We start from the raw sequence: 18,892 nt of genomic DNA, 5'->3' as shown, positions 1-18,892 counted from the left end.
CGAATTTGGAGTCCGCAGGTCAAGGCTCATTAAATAGGCGAGTTGGTTTCCGCATGATAACTTATGAAATATAATCAACAGAATTGGTTTCTGAATAGTAACTTAGGGAATAATCAACAGATTAACAAAATTAATGGTGTGTAGGTTTCTACACGATATTAAGTACAATTATATTGAATGAATTTCTGATCGCATTAAGCGGGGGGGGGGGCATCTGTGTCCTTTGGACACGACAAATTTCTAGTTTAATTGTTTTTTTTCTGGGATGAACTTGATCTTTGGAAACCAACCTAAAATCATGCCAGTGAAGTGGACATTTTAGGGGGTATATTTGGTTTTTCATTCGAGCCGAAATCAAGAAGTATGAATAAATATGAATAAATGCAGCACCTCCCACCCCTCTCCCTCTCTTTCTTTTGTATATATCTACATAGGCGTCTTTATTTCTCATATCAACTCTTGTTTCTCCACCAGTTATTTATTTTGAGATATTTATTAACAATTCAAAATAAGCCAATATGATTTTGATTAGGATTGTATCAGTCATGATTGAATAAGAAAAGCACTGACGGCGAGCCAAGAAAATTCAGATGATGATTGTATATTTTTCACATTTCATTTCATCGAAAGTGTGACATCATTTGAAAACGATATGAAATAAAATGAGATGATAAATCTCATACTCTTGAAGAACAATTCCAATTTAAATAACATTTTTAATCAAACCAACAATCTCATATCTACACGTAAAGAACATTCCCGACAGAATTACAATTACAATCAATTTGACAAACGCTAGTACGCTCTCGATAAATTATATTATAACAATAATAATAAATTACTACAATTACAATCAATTTGACAAACGCTAGTACGCTCTCGATAAATTATATTATAACAATAATAATAAATTACTCTCATAAATAATTATGTCCTAATTACCCTGATACAAAATAATATTAATCAATGTGTGTAGATTAAATCAATAAGTTAATGTAATAAATTATCTATATATAGATGTCTACTGTATTTTCATTTCCCGTCTTTGGTAATGTAGGCCTACATAAGGTCATTGGGATTACTTTATTGATTGGAGACAGCTAAGCAATAGGTAGCCTATACACTGCAAAAACTCCGGTGTTGATTTAATACCAGCTCGGAATCTATACATGTATATGTCCACACCAGAGAAGTATTGAAACAACACCAGTTTGGAATCAAACCGATGCTGTTTTAATACTAATTGGTGTTGTATAAACACCTATCTGGTGTTAGACCAAAGGGAAACTGGTGTTGTTTAACACTTCTCCTGTGTGGACATATATAGATTCCGGGCTGGTGTTAAATCAACACCAGAGTTTTTGCAGTGTAGCGACTTTAGACGTCATGGAGTTTACTTTCAAAGATACATGTAATTGTTCCTTGAAAATGACATACACAGATTCACACAAAAAAAAAACACAATAAAATACAATGAATACAATTTTGCCTCTCGAGTTAACACATCTGAGTTGATAAATTTGAGTGAAATAAAGAGTGTCTAGATCTGTTGGTTGTAGAGAAATATGACACCCGCACGGACCCGCACCCCTAATGGATATGCAGTCGAGGCATATACTGGTTCAAGCGGGGGAGGCGAAAGTAACACATGAAAAGAGGTCATAAATCCTTACAATAAAAATAATTGGCCGAAAAGAGGTCTTCAATATAAAAGCAAAATTGGCATTTGAACAACGACAAGCATTATTCTTGCTTGTTGACTTAATAAATTCAACCTTTTCTGATGAAGCCCTATGGGCGAAAATTTGATTAACATTTGTCTCTCTACGGTTGTTTCATTCACCTAGTATTTTTGTTTTATACAACCACCAACGCAGAACCTTCATTTATATATGCAATAAATTGTTTTATGTACGAAAAACTACAATTGGATGATTATTGATAAATATAAAGTCCTAAATGAAAGCACGAAATAACAACCATACCACGTATGAAAAACCTCTTGTATATAGCCACCATTCAAAATAGAAGTACTATTGAACGTTATACTTTGTATATAGCAGTGCACTCCTACAAGCATTAACATGATAAATAAAAACAGTAATCGATGTCGGTCAACGGTTAATTTCAAGTCCGGTGTTGGTGTTAGTGTAAGTGTTGGTGGTGGAAGCACAATTTTGATTGTGTTTCTAGCTCCAAAACCTATTCTGATTTTACAAAAATGATAGAGATCACAATATTACCGGCTCAAAAATAAACACCATTATTGGATTGGAAATCAGGAAATGTACAATATTTTAGCCGAATGTAATCATTAATTTTGCTCAGACACAACAATTGCTGTTTCGAAATAAAGCCTTAAAAAAGGATGTAGAAGAAGTTAGTAGTTTTATATCAACCGATTTGAATATAAAAATCGGCACCATAATAATTCTGAAAATGTGTTATTTACATTGTGTAGCCTCTTACTAATGAAATAGCTATATAGTAGCTGGCGTTGTATAATGTAAGATGTACCATTGTCTACATCATGAAAGTTTTAGCGCAAGAGAATGCAGGCCTATTTTGTGAGTCTTGGTATGAGTTCGGTCGTGTTTAAAAAACCATGAGCTTACATACATGAGATAGACACTTTAACTTTTTCAGCATATTGTACAGACCGAAAATGATCAAAACCGTCAAGAAGTTTCATTATCATTCATCTAATTTTGCTTCAATTTAATACCCTATTCAGGATATTAATCATATTCAATTATTTTTTTTAACAATCATTTCCTATTGCATTCAGGAAACAGGGCCCTTTGCCCCTTTTAAAACTCATTTTAATCAACAAATGCTATATCTCTACACCAAATGTTATCATTGGATAATTAATTAACAGCTCAGTAGCTTTCAACAGTAGTTTATAACAAGATTAAATGACACTCGATCGAGGATCATCAGCTGGTGATTGGTTTCCCACAGTTGTGACAGGAATCTGGATTGGATAGAAAAAATGAAAACGATTAATATTGAAGGATGGTATGGTGGTACAGATTATTTAAATGGAGTGGTATGGTTCACCATGTAAAAGATCCTGTAAATGCCCGTTGAGTTGTCGAAATGAAGATAGATTGATGGTAAATAGTAATGAAAGATATTACAAGGTAATTGAAAGGGGGGAGGGACATATACGAGGATAGAGTTTTCATCTCGTGACAGATTAAACGAGTTAAAAGGACTGCAAACTAGATGGGATACATCAGCTTGGGGCAGGAGAAGATATGAGACGAGTCAGCAGCCTAGAATAGATGGCTTGGGAGTTCCAATTCAAGTTGTCTATGATGTACTTCGAAGTTGTCTTTGGGACAGTTTAGTCACTGATATTAAGGTTTCGAGCTGAAAATTTTCGTTTCAAAGAGATGCACATAATGCAGCCAGTTCCTTAACATCTGATTACACGCCCCCTCCCCCGGTTTGTTGAAAGATCTTACTAGATGATAACGTAATCTATTATACCTTGTGATACAACACACAGCCATCAGAAAAAATGTCGGATTTGTGATATTGATGCCTTCACAGAAGTCATTAACGTACATCAGTAATAATACAGGCCCGAGTACTGAGCCTTGTGGAAACCCTAAGAGAATACTGACAAGTGATGAAGAAGCTCAATCAACATGAACTGAGGTCTGACAGAAAGTTTTGATCCACCCATAGCCATTATTTACTCCAGCTTCATGTATGATACCTTATCGAAGGCTTTACTGAATCACGTAATAAATAATGCATCTGTCCTTTACTCAATCATTATGGCCTCTATAAACGGGATTTATCATGAAATAAAGGTACAAACTCTCATTTTCATTTCATTGGGCTACTTTTTTCCGTTCCATACCTGGTCTATGTCTCTTGTCTGCAGACATCCTTGAAAGAGACTTCAGGGCTTGAATCCTCGCCCTATCAGAAAGCATGTTTCTTGCTGCCCGTTGGACATGATTCGGCGCCTCACCGCCCTCTTCCACCTCGTCCAAGTCCAATCGGGTGAACGTCCGACAGTGCTTGCATAGAAAGCGGGACTGATGATTTGATGAGGTAGCGGATCGACGAGCTGAAGGCGATGGTGATGGGACTGTAGAAGTCCTGGGGCTTAGTTTCTTTTCAGCAAGGATAGCAAGCTGTTAGTGAAGAATTGAAAGATATTGCAATTTTTTATTTTTTTTTTTGCTTCAATTATGTAATAAGTAGAATGCAGACCAACTAAATTAAAAGAGCTTTTTTCATAGTGCCTTGACAACGAAGTTACGCTGTAAAATCTGGGGCCCGTCTTACAAAGAGTCATTTTTTTTAACGAAAAATGTTGCACAATGTCCTTTGTGAGAAAGAGAGGCACTCTGAATTTTCAAGAAAATCAATAAATATATGAATTTACACCATATGCAGAAAACTTATTTCGAGCAATCGTGGATTTTAGGTGTTGATGTTGCTGGCTTTCCATAGTTATGGTTGATCGGATCAATCGCAACTCTTTGTAAGACGGGACCCATGGGTGTTGTAAACTGACACCAGTTGGTATCCCTCGAGAACCACTTCCAGCAGTGTTAATAAAATTACACCTTAGAGCTTGAACAGAACACCAAAAGTTATAAAAGTAACAACCACATGTGTTGAAATAGTCAACACAGGTGTTGTACTATCACCCAACATTTAACATTGGAGTAAAAAAAAAAACTGGTGTGGTCAGTCCTCTTTGTAGGCCTATCTTGGTGTATACACCAACCTCATGTTTTGCTAGGTAGCACTTCGGACACTTTGCAAAGAGAGAGTTTTGTGAATTGCATTTTTATTAACCGAACTGTAAGAACTGATCCCTTGTCAAAAATATTTCTTTAAACATAACGACGGAAAATCGGTACGCGAGAAAAAGTTAAATTTCAAACTTCTCTTATGATCCTCTTTCCTTAAACGGGTGCAAGAATGGGAAACATAAATCCTAACATTTGTTGATTGCTGAACGCGATACCTGAATGAATTAAACAACATTAAATGATTTTCATTCATTGACGAATGGATGTAATCGGGCTAATACAACGCAGTGAAAAATTTGTTTTAATATAGGCCTAAATGTCAAACAGGTATATGTAATATATCGATGACCATTTGTTAAAAAAATTGAAGAATAAACTTTCGAAATAATGTACAAACTTCGTGCTATCTTCTCTTTTTTGGAGGGGGTGGAGATTGGGGGACCACCACCACACTAGTGTGTGTCAAACAAAATAACTGAAATATACATTTTCAGTGCAGACATTCTGCTTTGGAGAATTGATTGATTATGCAGTTCTGAACCAAATAAGGGCCGAATATATTCCCTATAAACACACTCTTAAAAATGTTGGGCAACGTACTGTCAACACAACAATTTGTTAAAACTTTATCCAATTCTGGGCAGTTTTAAACCAATAATGTGTGCTTTGGGTGAAAACTGCACAGTATTGGTTGAAAACTATACCCGAAGTTGAATACACTTTTTAACCAATTGTTGTGTGGACAGTATGTTACCCAACATTTAAGAGTGCATTACAAAAGCTACATTTGAATTCATGCTAATATAACAAAATGTTCCTTACTTGTTTTTCTCCAACTCGAGCAAGCCATACTTCTTTATCCATTGCATTGATCCTCTTAATGGCTTCATCCATATCTCTTACTCGCTGTCTGTTCTCATGTTCTCTTTTCTCATTTATGGAATCTCTGTAACAATACAATAAGGAACAACGTGAACATTGAGACTTTAAATCAGGCTGGCTATGCGAACAAGCCCTCAAGGAACCAAACTTTGGAAAAGGACTTACATATCAAGCATATAAATCATTGCATCGATTCTATCGTGTTTTATTACAGTGCTTTACGATTTCGTTCGTTTTAATTGTCAATTGTATTGTTAATTTAATGATTATTTATTATGTGAATTGTTCGATGCTGAAATACTTCGTATATATATAGATTGACAATGTGATAATAATTTTGATTCTATTTCGTCCTCAAATTGCTCGTACATAGAACATCCAACCCGAATATTGCATGATTTTGCAATAACAAGATTGATACAACAAATTTGTTTATGATTGCTTTAGAATATCTTTGGTCTTTTTTGGTCTTAATGACGTTAAAATAATTTGCTTTGTCATCCAATAAATGCATGGTATGTTTAAAATAAAATGGTTTATGCCACTATTGACTGTTCATAGTTTTAACACTGTCGAACACTTTTTTTTTTATGTATATGCCAGAGATATTGCTGCTCTGTGTGGAAATAGGCAACAGTTTTACTGTTTTCTTTTCCATAATTCTGTGAATGAAAGAAATGTCCCAGCTCTGTATAGACTTTGGTGCAATATGGCAACAAAGGTAAATTAAATTATCACCTATTTTTTTTGTATTTTTTTTTAAATGCCCGAGACATATTTTGTGCAGATTGGCAACGTTGGTAAATCAGCTTTTCTAGTCACGTACCAATTATAATCGAAAATTTGGTAAATGTTCCTGCTTCTTCAAATTTCTTAAATGAAAATTTCACAACAGAGCTGAGCTTTGCTTCTGATCTTTTCATTTTCATTTCCCATTCAGATTTGTAATGGTTTCTATTGAAGGAAAAATGGATCCTGCATTTTCTTTCAATTATCCTGATTTGATTAAAAAATTCATGTATATTTCAAAAACAAGATTTATTATCTGAAGGGTAATAGGCCTCTTCTTTAGTCACAATTTCGCACATCTTTTTTGGGGGAATTGTCGATTGAGATGCAGACATTTTTATATCATACAATCATCTTCATGATACAATCGTGACATCGCCACTGTTAGGGATGAAATAATTGAACAAGAGGAATTATTGCACTATTTGGAATTGCCTTCGGCGCCTAAAACATAATTTACTGGGGGTTTTCTTTCTTCTACCCATGTTCTAGAACAAATTTTATGAACTATTTAATGGATTATGTATTTTATATATTCCTATCTGTTTTATATTCATTACTTTTAAACTCACATTGTAAGTCTTTGTAAACTTTTTGTCGAGTAATTTCAATATAACCCATTTGATTTTGAATTTGAATGGACAATTGTAAGGTATGCATCGGCATATTGTTAACATTGCGACACATTTCCGGCTTTCTACGTACATTTTAAAATGAAAATGACTTGGACGAGCACATGCTGTGTGGTCATTTCAGTTTCACAGTGACCACCATAACCACAGTCTGCTCTCATCATGGAAAGTAAGACCTACTTTGGTCAAGCGAAACCCTGATAAATTTCATTGTCCACTCACTGTGGTCAATATGGTTGTTCATACGATCAAAGTTAAACACCAAGTTTATATAGATCAACTGTTCTCGACAAAACGCAGTACCAGGGATGACTCCTAGAGGTGGGGGCCCGGGTAGGGGGTGGGTGGGTCTACCGCGGCTGAAAAAAAATTAAGGATACCATCTTTGTAGCTTTTTTATATCAAATCGCAAATTTTGTAAGGGCCATTCTTAAAGAAAAGCAAAACCATTATTGAGGGAGGACGCTGGATACCTAAATGATCTAAATACAAACGTTCACAAAGAATCGACCGCTGACGAAAAAGGAATACATCAATTGCCATGACCTTTTCAGACTGGAATGGATTAGAATTTCATTCACATCCTGAAATGATATAGGTTCGTTACTAAAGTAGTATTGTTCATCGAATCCTTAGTCGCACATCCGTATTGGAGAGACAAGATATATACTATATGTAAATGATATTTACTTTTCTACTAGCAGGAAACACTGCGAATTTTTAGCCCGAGCTCGTCCCTTCGACTGAACTGTCCCGATCTCGTTGCTGACGAAGTTATACCGGATGATGAAATTACAAGCGGGTACATCGAGACCTTCTTGGACGATATCGGTAGCGATTAGGAGATTGGCCTCGCCTAGTATACGAAAATGAAATCGTCCGATAAAATTGATACAGGTGTTTCGATACAATTGGTAAATAGCGACAACCACAGTCTCAATTTAAGATATAGTCGTACACCAACCAACAATAAGTTTCATTGATTTAGTAGATTACTCCGTTATTTTCTGGTGATAATGACGAGAAACCCTTGAACTCTTATTTACAAAAAAATTCATTCAAATGGAAGCTATTGGGTCCATTAGTTTTTTTTTTCAAATTCCTTCAAGCCTGATTTATTGTGTCTTACTCCACTTAAAGCGAACGAAATAACGTTTCGTTAATCAAGGAATTCGAAAACTTCGTTCAAACATTGCACACAGCTCTGATAAATAGTCATAAGTAAAGATAAAATGATATATATTTTACGAAGAGAGAAGCAGAACAAGATCATAAGGGCAATTTTCTGTATTAACATAAGATCAGGGAAATGTTACTATTTTTACCGATACCATGACCATATTTTACAGGTATGAATTGTTCTTTGAAATGGCACGAGAACCTGACACCACATTTTTCTTATATGTCCTTGGTTTCGACTAAAGTTCAATCGCAAATGATGGCATCACATAGGTCCATTCATTCACCCACCTGTTTTGAATTGATGGAGCGCATCCTCTTGCCTGGCAGCGGATTGGGCATCTTCCGTCTCTTTGCCCTGACCGACGATTCGAGTTGGTCGGATCTTCACCGATCTCGATGACGAGAAGTGATAGCTGATGAAGTCTAAGAGGGCTAGGGTAGCGAACCGTGTCCGAGCAAGAACAATACCTGTTTAAGTCAGACCGACATAATTATGTCAATAATATTGCTATTTTATTTTTTAGAGATGATTACAGGCTGAGAGAGAAGTACATTAAGAATGTCAAAAGCATTCTGGTTATTGAAACGCCTTGTTTATTATAGGCCTATAGTTTTCATATTTATTTGTCCTATTTTACGGGTAGCAGATAAAAACCAAATACAATCGAAGACTACTCTGACGTTCTTTAGTATAATCGAAGTAACTTGAGTTACTTTACTCTTCGTAATCATCAAAGCCGTGTACATGACATGGAAACCATTTACATGGAATGCGGTAGCATTTGGCATCGCAGGAGTATTGGCTCTGGTGCTTGTAACACAAAGCTTAATTGCTCATAGGGCCAAGTACTGATCAACTTATTATCGGCCCTACGATCGATCGCTAAGCAGCCTAAGCTCCTGTTTGCTCTCTCCTTTTTTCAACTGGCCTGTGGACCTCTCCTAAAGTCTCAGTAGTGTCCAGTCAAAACGGTAATGACAGATCATGTGACTTTCAACTTTACATCATAATTTCTGTTATCAGAGAATTTCATAAGTAAACGTGGTATTAAAGAAGATGCAGAATCATTATCTATTCACTTTAAAATGAAATGGCTGTCAAGATATACGTTAATTTGCTTTTAGAATGTTCTACTTTATATACCCAACTTAATACTTGCTTAATTGTAATGGGACTCTGATTGAGAAAACTCATTCTTCATCCTGGTTATGTTTGCTGTAACTTTGTCCAGTATTGGGTCTCTTTGTAGAGCTTTACATTCATTTGATATATTGTTCAATAAAAAAAAAAAAACTCATAGGTTTACCTCTCGAATTTGGTATTGCCGTGAACACACGCTCCAGCTTGTTAACAAGTTCTTTGAGTTTGGGGGTGTCCAGAGGATCTTCCTGGGGTACCAGCTGCTTCAGCTCGGCCACACGAAATTCGTACATCTCTCTGCATTCTTTCCCCGTCCTGGTCAGGTCAAACTCGGCCCTATTCTGTACCTTGAATGTTTCGAATGCATGGAGAACGTACCTGGCCGGTAGATCGTGGTAGGTGAGCAGGGCCGTGTTCAGTTTTAGAAGGTATGAAGCGGCTGCAGAAAGTTGTGAGAGTAATTGGATATACACCGTACACACTCTAAAAATTACATTTGAAAGGATGGAGCGACAACCTTGCATAAAGCTAAATCCGACATTTTAAGTTTTGGGTCTAACCATTTAAAGTGGTAAATGCAGCATTTATAAAAGGTCACTCCCAACCTTTTTGATATTCATATAACATTTCATTTTTAGAGTGTATATCATGTAGTGTATACACCGTTCCTTATAATTCCTGCGTGGTCTTACTAGCTCTGCAGTAGTAGTAATATTAGTAGGCCTAGTAGTAGTAGTTTTAAAAGTAGTATAGGCCTATAGTAGAAGTAGTATGCATAGTAGTATACTTAGTAGGAGTAGTTGCAGTTGTAGGTGTCGTAACATGTAGTAGTAGTAGTAGTAGTAGTAGCAGAATAGGTCTCGTAACAGGAATATTAGTCTGGTAGTAGGCCTCGTAACAATAGTAGTAGTATAAGAAGTAGTAGTAGTAGTTGTAGTAGTATAGTAGTATTAAAGTCCCCTAAGTCTGACTGCGCACACGCGTATATGTGCGACTCTATATAGTAAACGATCACAAGCTTTACACCTACATCACGTAGACAGATAATCATTATAAAAAATAGTAGTACAGTTTAAGTAGAGGTACTAGTTGTCCCAGAAAAAGAAAAGGGTAGTAGTAATACACTGTTGGTCATAAAGGTGGAATAAAATATTTTTGAATAAAAATCGACAGTTTTGTTGGTATTTGAAAGGCTACGCGTTGACAAAATGGTAATTGAGTGATTACATAATGATTCCCAATTACACAGGTGACATTATCACATGAGAAATTTGGATTACGTAATAAGTTCTATTGTTGTAGACTATAAAAGCCTATGCATATGATATTTTGTCCCTTTCCCTGATTTAGCACTGTGTATAAGAAGGTTGCATTTTTTTCGAGTTCCTTTTACCGTTTGAAATAAAAATCGGTAGAGACGTTCCCTGGACTATGCCTGGTCCAACGGCAACAGCAACACGCGAGAGAGTGGTAGCACTGCGACAGGAGGGCTACAAGCAGACTGATATCGCAGAAGTCCTCGGGATATCACAGAGTGCAGTCTCTAAGATCCTGAAACGTCAACGTGAGGCGGGGAATGTGCGGCCACGGAAATCTCCAGGACGTCCCAGATTGACCACAAGAAGAGATAATCGCCAACTGTTGAATTTCAGCCGCAGAAACCGGAAATTGCCCACGAGCCGTCTTCGTCGCATGTGGAGGAGATATCATGGGATCAACGTTTCCCGGTCAACCGTTAATCGCAGATTGCTCCAACATGGTTACCGAGCACGACGGTTGACCAAATGTCCACGCCTGTCTGTTCGCCACAGAGTAGCTCGTCTTCTTTGGGCTAGGGAGCACAGAAGGCTTCATCCAGGACATTGGCAACATGTGGTCTTCACGGACGAGAGCCGGTTCATCCTTGACCGAAAGGATGGGAGACAACGAGTTCGTCGATTAGCCGGGGAAAACCTTCGCGATGAATGTATCCACGAGACGACTCAAGGCAGAGGCGACTCAGTGATGATATGGGCCGGCATCCATTATGGAGGGAAAACGCCACTGGTGGTTCCGGACGGAAACGTCAACGCCGCCGCCTACAGGGATATCTTGGAGTTCCATTGTCTTCCATATGCAAGACGAGTGTATGGGCACAATTTCCGACTGCAGGATGACAACGCTAGATCGCACAGGGCCGCTGCAGTAAGGGAATTCATGGAGGCAGAGGGCGTCGTACAGTTGCCATGGCCAGCTTGTTCGCCGGATATGAACCCCATAGAGCATGCATGGGATGCCATAGGCCGAGCCATCAACGACAGAGAGGTCATTCCTCAAAATCTGCAGGAGTTGGTAGATGCTCTGAGGGAAGAATGGGACGCTATGCCTGTTGACGTCATCAATTAGCTAGTGGACAGCATGCCATGACGTCTGCATGCGCTGGTTCGTGCCAGGGGTGGACATACCCGATACTAGTGACTGAGTAGGAACAATGACTCAAGTTTGATGCAAATTTGTCCATGAAATCACAAAAAAGAAGTCATCTGGAAAACTGAGAGAGATTGAAATAAATATCTCATGATCCTTTAATTTACTGTACTTTGTCGTCATTGTTGTTCTATGCTCATGACATCCATCGCTTAGGACATAAACTTGTAAAATATCACTGTCAAACGTGTGTAAAAGGCAGAATAATAAAGTAAAGTGGTTATCATGCACCATAAATGCCATATTCAAATCATGTTGTAATAATTACGCTGTGAAAATTTGGTGAAAAAAAATATTCCACCTTTATGACCAACAGTGTAGTAATATCGGTGATAGTCAAAGTAGTTAGTAGTTGTACATGTAGGCCTAGTAGTATAAGACTAGGGCTATGCAATCACAAGTTCATAACATTTATTCCACATTCGTAATCATAACATCATACAATCATACTAATCATACTAATCACTGATATAACAATCATCATAATTATCATCTTCACCATTATCACAGTCGCCATGAAAATCGGCGTTAATGTTATATTTGTCAAGGACAATGTACAGTCTAATTAAAGACTAAATTGTCGAGTTGAAGGCATCAATAAGTATGATATTTTTGTTTAATGCTCAACACTTTGAACGTGCAGGATAAAAAGCAGGAGCATCCGTTAATTTCTTTTTGAAAGCAAGGGGCAGCGTCATAATATTTTGGTATAATGAACAAGACGATTTATGACACGACAATCATTGGAGCAGTTACCACCCCCCTTCTTCTTTTGTCGCTGCCCAATTTATATAGAGTGAGTCAGAAAGAAATGTCCGATCTTGTCTGAAGTATGAACATTAATCATTGGGGGAAGAACTCTGTCAAGACAATGATTACGTGTTCAGACTTCAGACCAGACAATTTCAAACTGTTTGGATATTTTTTTTTTTTTTACTCACTCGATCTGTAGGGCCTGTATAATACTTCGATATAAATACCATACCTGGATAGAGTGATCTGTTCTCATTTTCTGCTTGGGATGCTATTGGTCCTATCCATGTTTCATATGCGATTGATCCATACGGTCGGAGGGAACCACCGGTCGACTTTCCTATCAAGAAGCGATTTTCCAAAGCCCTCATGAGACCTTGCAGTGTCTTCTCTACGCAAATGCTTACTTCCGAGGGCGCCCTGGGAGAAGTGGATATTATTTTATCCAGCTCGGGTGGCCTGTTAATCCCCTCCAGTTCTGTGTGATGGTTTTTAAAAAAATTGTCCCAAACGGCATCAATAGTTGGATATCAGGGAAGCGTTTCATGAAAAATTAATTCTTTGATTTTAACTAATTTGCTCTTAGCCAATCAGATTCAGGGATAGTTGCAATCATTATTTTACGAAATGCTCCCGAATCAATAGCAAGTGCAAAGTCACCATGGTGTTTCATTTTATTCAAACAACTCATAAAACAGGGGCAAGCGTCAGTAATTATGACTGTATAGAGTAACTGCTGCTTCTCAGCTCATAAACTTAATCAATCTCTTCTGGTTTACAGTCTTAAACCCAAGAGGGCAAAACCTCTTTAAAAGGCCCATAAAGACCATGAAACTGAAATTTGCTTAATATTTTCAATGGTCTTTCACTTGAATCACAGTGGTCTAAAAATACAATTCTGAACCGATCTATTCGGTGGTCTTCATATGCTCCAAAATTTTTGGAAAGGTTCTCAGAACAGTCTTTCAGCGGTCTCTAAATGAACTTTTAAAGGTCTTGCGTATAATCTTCCCATGACCATTCGACAGTCTCAAGATTTTTCGTGTGAGATCATTAATAGACTAGTGAGTCCATGGAAAGATTACCGAAAGATCATTTGTTTCATTAAAAGACCAATGAAAGATCGTACAGGATTAGTCCAAGCAAGACAAGAAATATCAATCATTCTTTCTTTTCAGAATTCTCCCAGGGGGTTTTTCGGAGCCATTCCACAGAGATCACAAATATTGGTGATCATGGAGACTTCTAAAAGTCCTTGCTAATTTTCAATCTATGAGTGGTCTTTCAAGTGGCTCCATTCAGTGGAATGGGGGCTATGCATTTGTATCACGAAAGATACTTCAGAATCTCATCTTGCTCCACATTCACCCCCCCCCCTCTCTCTCTCTCTCTATCCCCCACCAGTCATTTTCAGGACGAACCTATGTTATATGTATCACCATGATTTAAAAAAATCATCGATAACTGCTTTGTAGATCATACTGGTGTGAATTACTATGGGGCCAAGTTTTGTAAATCGTTGCGGAATAAGTAAAATCAAAATAGGGAATCAATTTCCTTCCCGGTTACCATGTTGGATGGAAAAACGGAGTGTTTGTAGATCTACAATTTCCTTCGGGTATTACACATATGACCCAAGGTGCAACGCTATCAAGGCAGTGAAAGACAACAAGGCAACCGGATAGGATGAAGTCATCTGTGAGCAGATCAAACATCTTGGACCTATTGCATTCGAATGGCTGCTTGACATGCGATACTACATAACTGTCAGAGCGAAAAGACAATGCCAAAAATATGGAAATCAAGGGTAGTCGCCTTACTAAAATCAAGCAAAGACCCAGTCAGCCCAAAGAGCTACAGACCCATATCTCTGCTCTGTCACACATACAAGCTCTTTGAAAGGCTACTAATCAACCGCATTGCCCCTTCTATGGAAGGGCTCCTCATTCCAGAAGAGGCAGGATTCCGGCTAAAAGTCTTGAACTAGTAAACTGCTGAATCTTAGACAGTACATCGAAGATGGCTTCGAGAAATATAACTGGAGCAGCATTTGATGACCTCTCTGAAGCTTTTATGACACAGTAAATCATCGGATATTCACGTGAACAGTCTTTGGGATGACGAAGGACCCATAGCTGACACAGATGATCTAGAACATGCTCTCAAACCGTTGGTTTTTGTCTCGCCTGCATAGAAGAGAGAGACTATTGGCGCCGCTCTTTCGACGGCGGCGGCGTCAACATTGAAATCTTAACCTAAGATTAAGTTTTTTAATTGACATGAATGACATCATAACTTGGAAAGTATATAGACTTAGTTCATGAAACTTAGACATAAGGGTTATCAAGTATTATTGAGCATCCTGCCCGAGTTTCATGTCACATGACCAAGGTCATTTAGGGTCAATGGACTTAGTCCATGTTGGGGGAATTAACATTTAAATCTTAACCTAAGGTTCAGTATTTGAAATGTAATCATAACTTAGAAAGTATATGGACCTAGTTCATGAAACTTGGACATAAGGGTAACGAAGTATAACTGAACATCTTGGTTGAGTTTCACATGACCAAGGTAAAAAGTCATTAAGGGTCAAATCGGTCAATGAACTTTGGCCGTGTTAGGGGTATTTGTTGAATTACCATAATAACTTTGGAAGTTCATGGATATAATTTATGAAATGTAGACATAGGGGTCACCGATCATCTTGCACACGTCTTAGGTCACATGTCGAAGGTCATATGTCATAGGGTCAATGAATGGGTTTTTTGTGAATAATTATTTTATAGTCGTTTTCAAAGTCAGCACTGCTGCTAAATTGAATCGCGTAATGCAGGGGAGACTGCCAGAGACGCTCCACGTGTTTGTGAATCTCAGGGGTTCCAGCAGCCCGCAATGGCGGAGGCAGAAAATGGTCTCCCACAAGGAAGCGTCCTCACCCCCACCCATCTTGAACATCTACACTTATGACCAACCAATCCAGCCAAGACAAAGCTAAAGTTGGAGCAAGGAAAGGCATCCTGAAGAAGCTTGCCAACACGAAATCATCTGTATGACAGCTCTTGATCTAGTACTCGACTGCTGCGTATGCAGCCCCTGTCTGGTGTAGATCATTCCATGCTGCAAAGATTGATCCAGCCTTGAATGCTGCTTGCAGAACAATTACTGATTGTCTGGGACCAACAAGAGAATATGATCTTTACCTATTGTGCGGTATTGCTCTCCACACATCAGAAGAGAGGTGTCAGCAAAGGTGGAAACAAGCCGTGCTCTGCCAAAGATCTCCAAAGCCAGATCTTCTACCCTTCACTGCATGGAGAAGACTTGTGTATATAGTGACCCCCAGAAGAAAAAGACCCATGGTGGGGAGTGTTTTATAGGTAATGCATGCTCTAGGGCAAGCGTTAAAGCGATGCGACAGGCATATCAAAGTTATAAAGGGAGTCGTTTCATGGAAGCGTCGTAACTCCTGTTTATCACCATCTCTATGGAAAGCCTAGCTGGACAATACGGTGATCACAGACGGATATGGCTTTCCATGGAGATGGCGTCGAGATTGCATGGGTAAGGACGTTTTCATGAAACAGGCTTCAGGTCTAAAATTACCTTTAAGGTTTGAAGGCTCTGTAACCGTGATGACACCAGTGCAGTCCAGATTGGCGGACAGATTGACGATGTGTTGAACTGCATCACGTGACCCACCAGTCCCAAGAGACGCCGTCAAACCTAGATTTGCAGAGCATTAAGTGCAATACTTCAGTTTTACTTTCTCATATCATCACTGTCTTGTTTGACGTTTATTACATAATTACTTGAGGTTGTTTTGTGTTTGTGTGTGCGCGTGTGTGTATACAAGAGGACTCATCATAGCCAATCATTTGGTTTTTGATGACGTCGCCAAATTGTAGCCTAGAACGGTCGTACTTGATATACGATATGGACTTTTATTTATGGAATATTTAAGGATATTAAGCAAACGAAAGAAATATTGATTGGTGCCTTCAGTATTTCGTAGTCATCCTATTTAACATGATAGTGGTACCCTAAGGTGGTACCCATAACTTTTCAAAATATCATTTCAAAATAATATTTACGTTTATGATTGTATAGTCACTATAAAATATTAGCACATCATGGCTCACCAACAATTTGGGGCAGGCCTGCAAAGGGCAGACCAACCAACCACGCTCCTTTGGTCTTCCTTTGAACGTCAATTAATCGTTTCTTTTCCTGCATGTACATCTTCATGATCTCATTATAAGGGTGGTTCAGGGTCGTATGGTGACACTCGTCGAACACCAGCATTGACACCTCCTGGAACCTGAACTTGCCGTCACGGAGGGCATTGACCAGGATCTGAGCCGTGATCATGAGGACACTGACACCGGGATCGTCGAAGGTCCTTCGGAACTGGCTCGTCTTCGTGACGGCCACCGCTGAGGACGGATGGAAGAAATCCCAAAATGCATCGCGCTGTTGACCCTTCAGATGACGTGTTGGAACTATGAAAGCGGCTATAGTTTAGATATAAGAAAGAGAGTCTGGCTTGCTACAGTCACACCAAAGAAACCGTCTGCAAATCGACCGATATGATCTTTCATTGGCAATAACATGGTCATGGTCATATCTGGGGAGCGTTTCATCAAGATTTTTATCCGACAAGTTGTCAGATCTGACATCTTTCCTTGATTTTGATTGGCTGTGAGGCACTGTTACTATGGTAACTGTCGGATAAAACAGGACTTGCCGAATAAAACGTCTGTTAAGGTCTTAAAGAGGACCTGAGCTTAACGCGTAACTCGCTCCCTAGGTTATTGAAAATGTGTCCAGTGTGTGCGCGCAGTGCCTCTGTGTTTGCATCTGTGTTGTTTGGAATGGGATGCACGCACAGGATCCTCTACATGCACAAGCACACGATTGCCTTCGACATGTAAGATTTGCTCTTCATCATATGCTGCACTTTTTTACCAAGTTACTATATGTCCTAAATTTCTTTTTATTTGTATTTTTAGAATGGACTTCAAACCAAAAAGGAAAAACTTATAAAGTGGTTTGTGCGTGGATATTTTACAAATTAGAATAACATGGATTGAAAAGGGAAAGGCGGGGGCAATGCTTAACATATTTTCATTTGGAGGGGGGGGGGGCAAGACATAAGGGAACGTATATTCATCTGGTTATTATATGTCTTGAATTTCTTTTATTTTTATTTTTAGAATGGACTACATACGAAAAAAAGGAGAAAAAAACTTAACCAGAAGCCTATAGAGTGTTTCGTGCGTGAACATTTTACAAATTAGAATAACATGGATTCAAAAAGTAAAAGCTGGGGCGGCGCTTAACATATTTTTATTTGGAGGAGGGGGGGGGGGGGTAGGCAAAGACAATAGGGTACTTATATTACCAGGTTATAATATGTCTTAAATCTCTTTTTTTAATAAGTATTTATAGAATGGACTACAAACCAAAAAAAGGAAGAAAAACTTAAGCAGAATTAATAGAGTGTATTGTGCGTGAATATTTAAAAAAATTAGAATAACATGGATTTAAAAAGTAAATCTGGGCCGGCACTTAACATATTTTCATTTGGAGAGGGGGAGGCAATAATAAGGGTACATAGTTGGTTGTTTTTGTAGTAATTTGTAAGTTGAGGAAAGCCTTTTTGAACTGATTGCTGAGATATATATAGGCTCTTTTTTTCCGCGAGAGAGTAGCGTTTTGGGAAAAATTCAAATCTGAAGTGTCAAAACTCGCTTCATGGTGCTATTCACTGTTGAGATAAAAGGGCATTAATTCTAATTATTGAGGTCAAATCACGACCTCAAATATTCGGATATCTTGTAATAAGACATGGAAATGAAACATTTCGAGTATTTTTTTAAATATTAAAAAAGATGTGTACCTAACTAAGGAATTAATGCCAGCTGTAGGTTCGAGCTGATTTTGTTTCTATATAGGACCTTCTGACCTGAAAAGGAACCTGATATGGTCTGCATTTAGTGACTTATGAATATGATAGGGCTACATATCTCGCCAATGAAATAATGCGAGCCCGAGGCTCGAGTTGAAAGTTTGTGATATCCCACCCCTGAAAACTGAAAATTTTAACATTTAACCTTTTAACATTTTTTTAACCAGAAATATATATAATGAACATTTGTTAAAAAATTAATTGATGCCAGCGCGAAACGCGAGGAAAAATTTGTTATTATTTCAAACTTAGATACTGGACATTCTTAACATTTTGAAAACCATAAACATGA

At 38.1% G+C, this 18,892-nt stretch overlaps 1 protein-coding gene across 1 annotated transcript; it reads right to left on the bottom strand.

Annotated features, from left to right (window-relative positions):
- Positions 1-585: 585 nt before the first annotated feature.
- On the bottom strand, positions 586-18,625 carry LOC135156763 (antiviral innate immune response receptor RIG-I-like). The gene is made up of 10 exons (XM_064110012.1): positions 18,598-18,625; positions 16,772-17,143; positions 16,236-16,355; positions 12,865-13,110; positions 9,580-9,852; positions 8,561-8,740; positions 7,781-7,946; positions 5,610-5,733; positions 3,878-4,157; positions 586-2,977 (listed from the first exon to the last, which is right to left on the bottom strand). The coding sequence occupies exons 1-10, from the start codon at positions 18,623-18,625 to the stop codon at positions 2,940-2,942; spliced, it is 1,827 nt and encodes a 608-aa protein (XP_063966082.1). The 3' UTR covers positions 586-2,939.
- Positions 18,626-18,892: the final 267 nt, after the last annotated feature.

The sequence above is a fragment of the Lytechinus pictus genome, chromosome 15 (assembly GCF_037042905.1).
Source record: "Lytechinus pictus isolate F3 Inbred chromosome 15, Lp3.0, whole genome shotgun sequence".
Taxonomy (NCBI): domain Eukaryota; kingdom Metazoa; phylum Echinodermata; class Echinoidea; order Temnopleuroida; family Toxopneustidae; genus Lytechinus; species Lytechinus pictus.
Note: the sequence above shows the minus strand (reverse complement) of the source record. Positions and strands in the feature narration are given on the sequence as shown.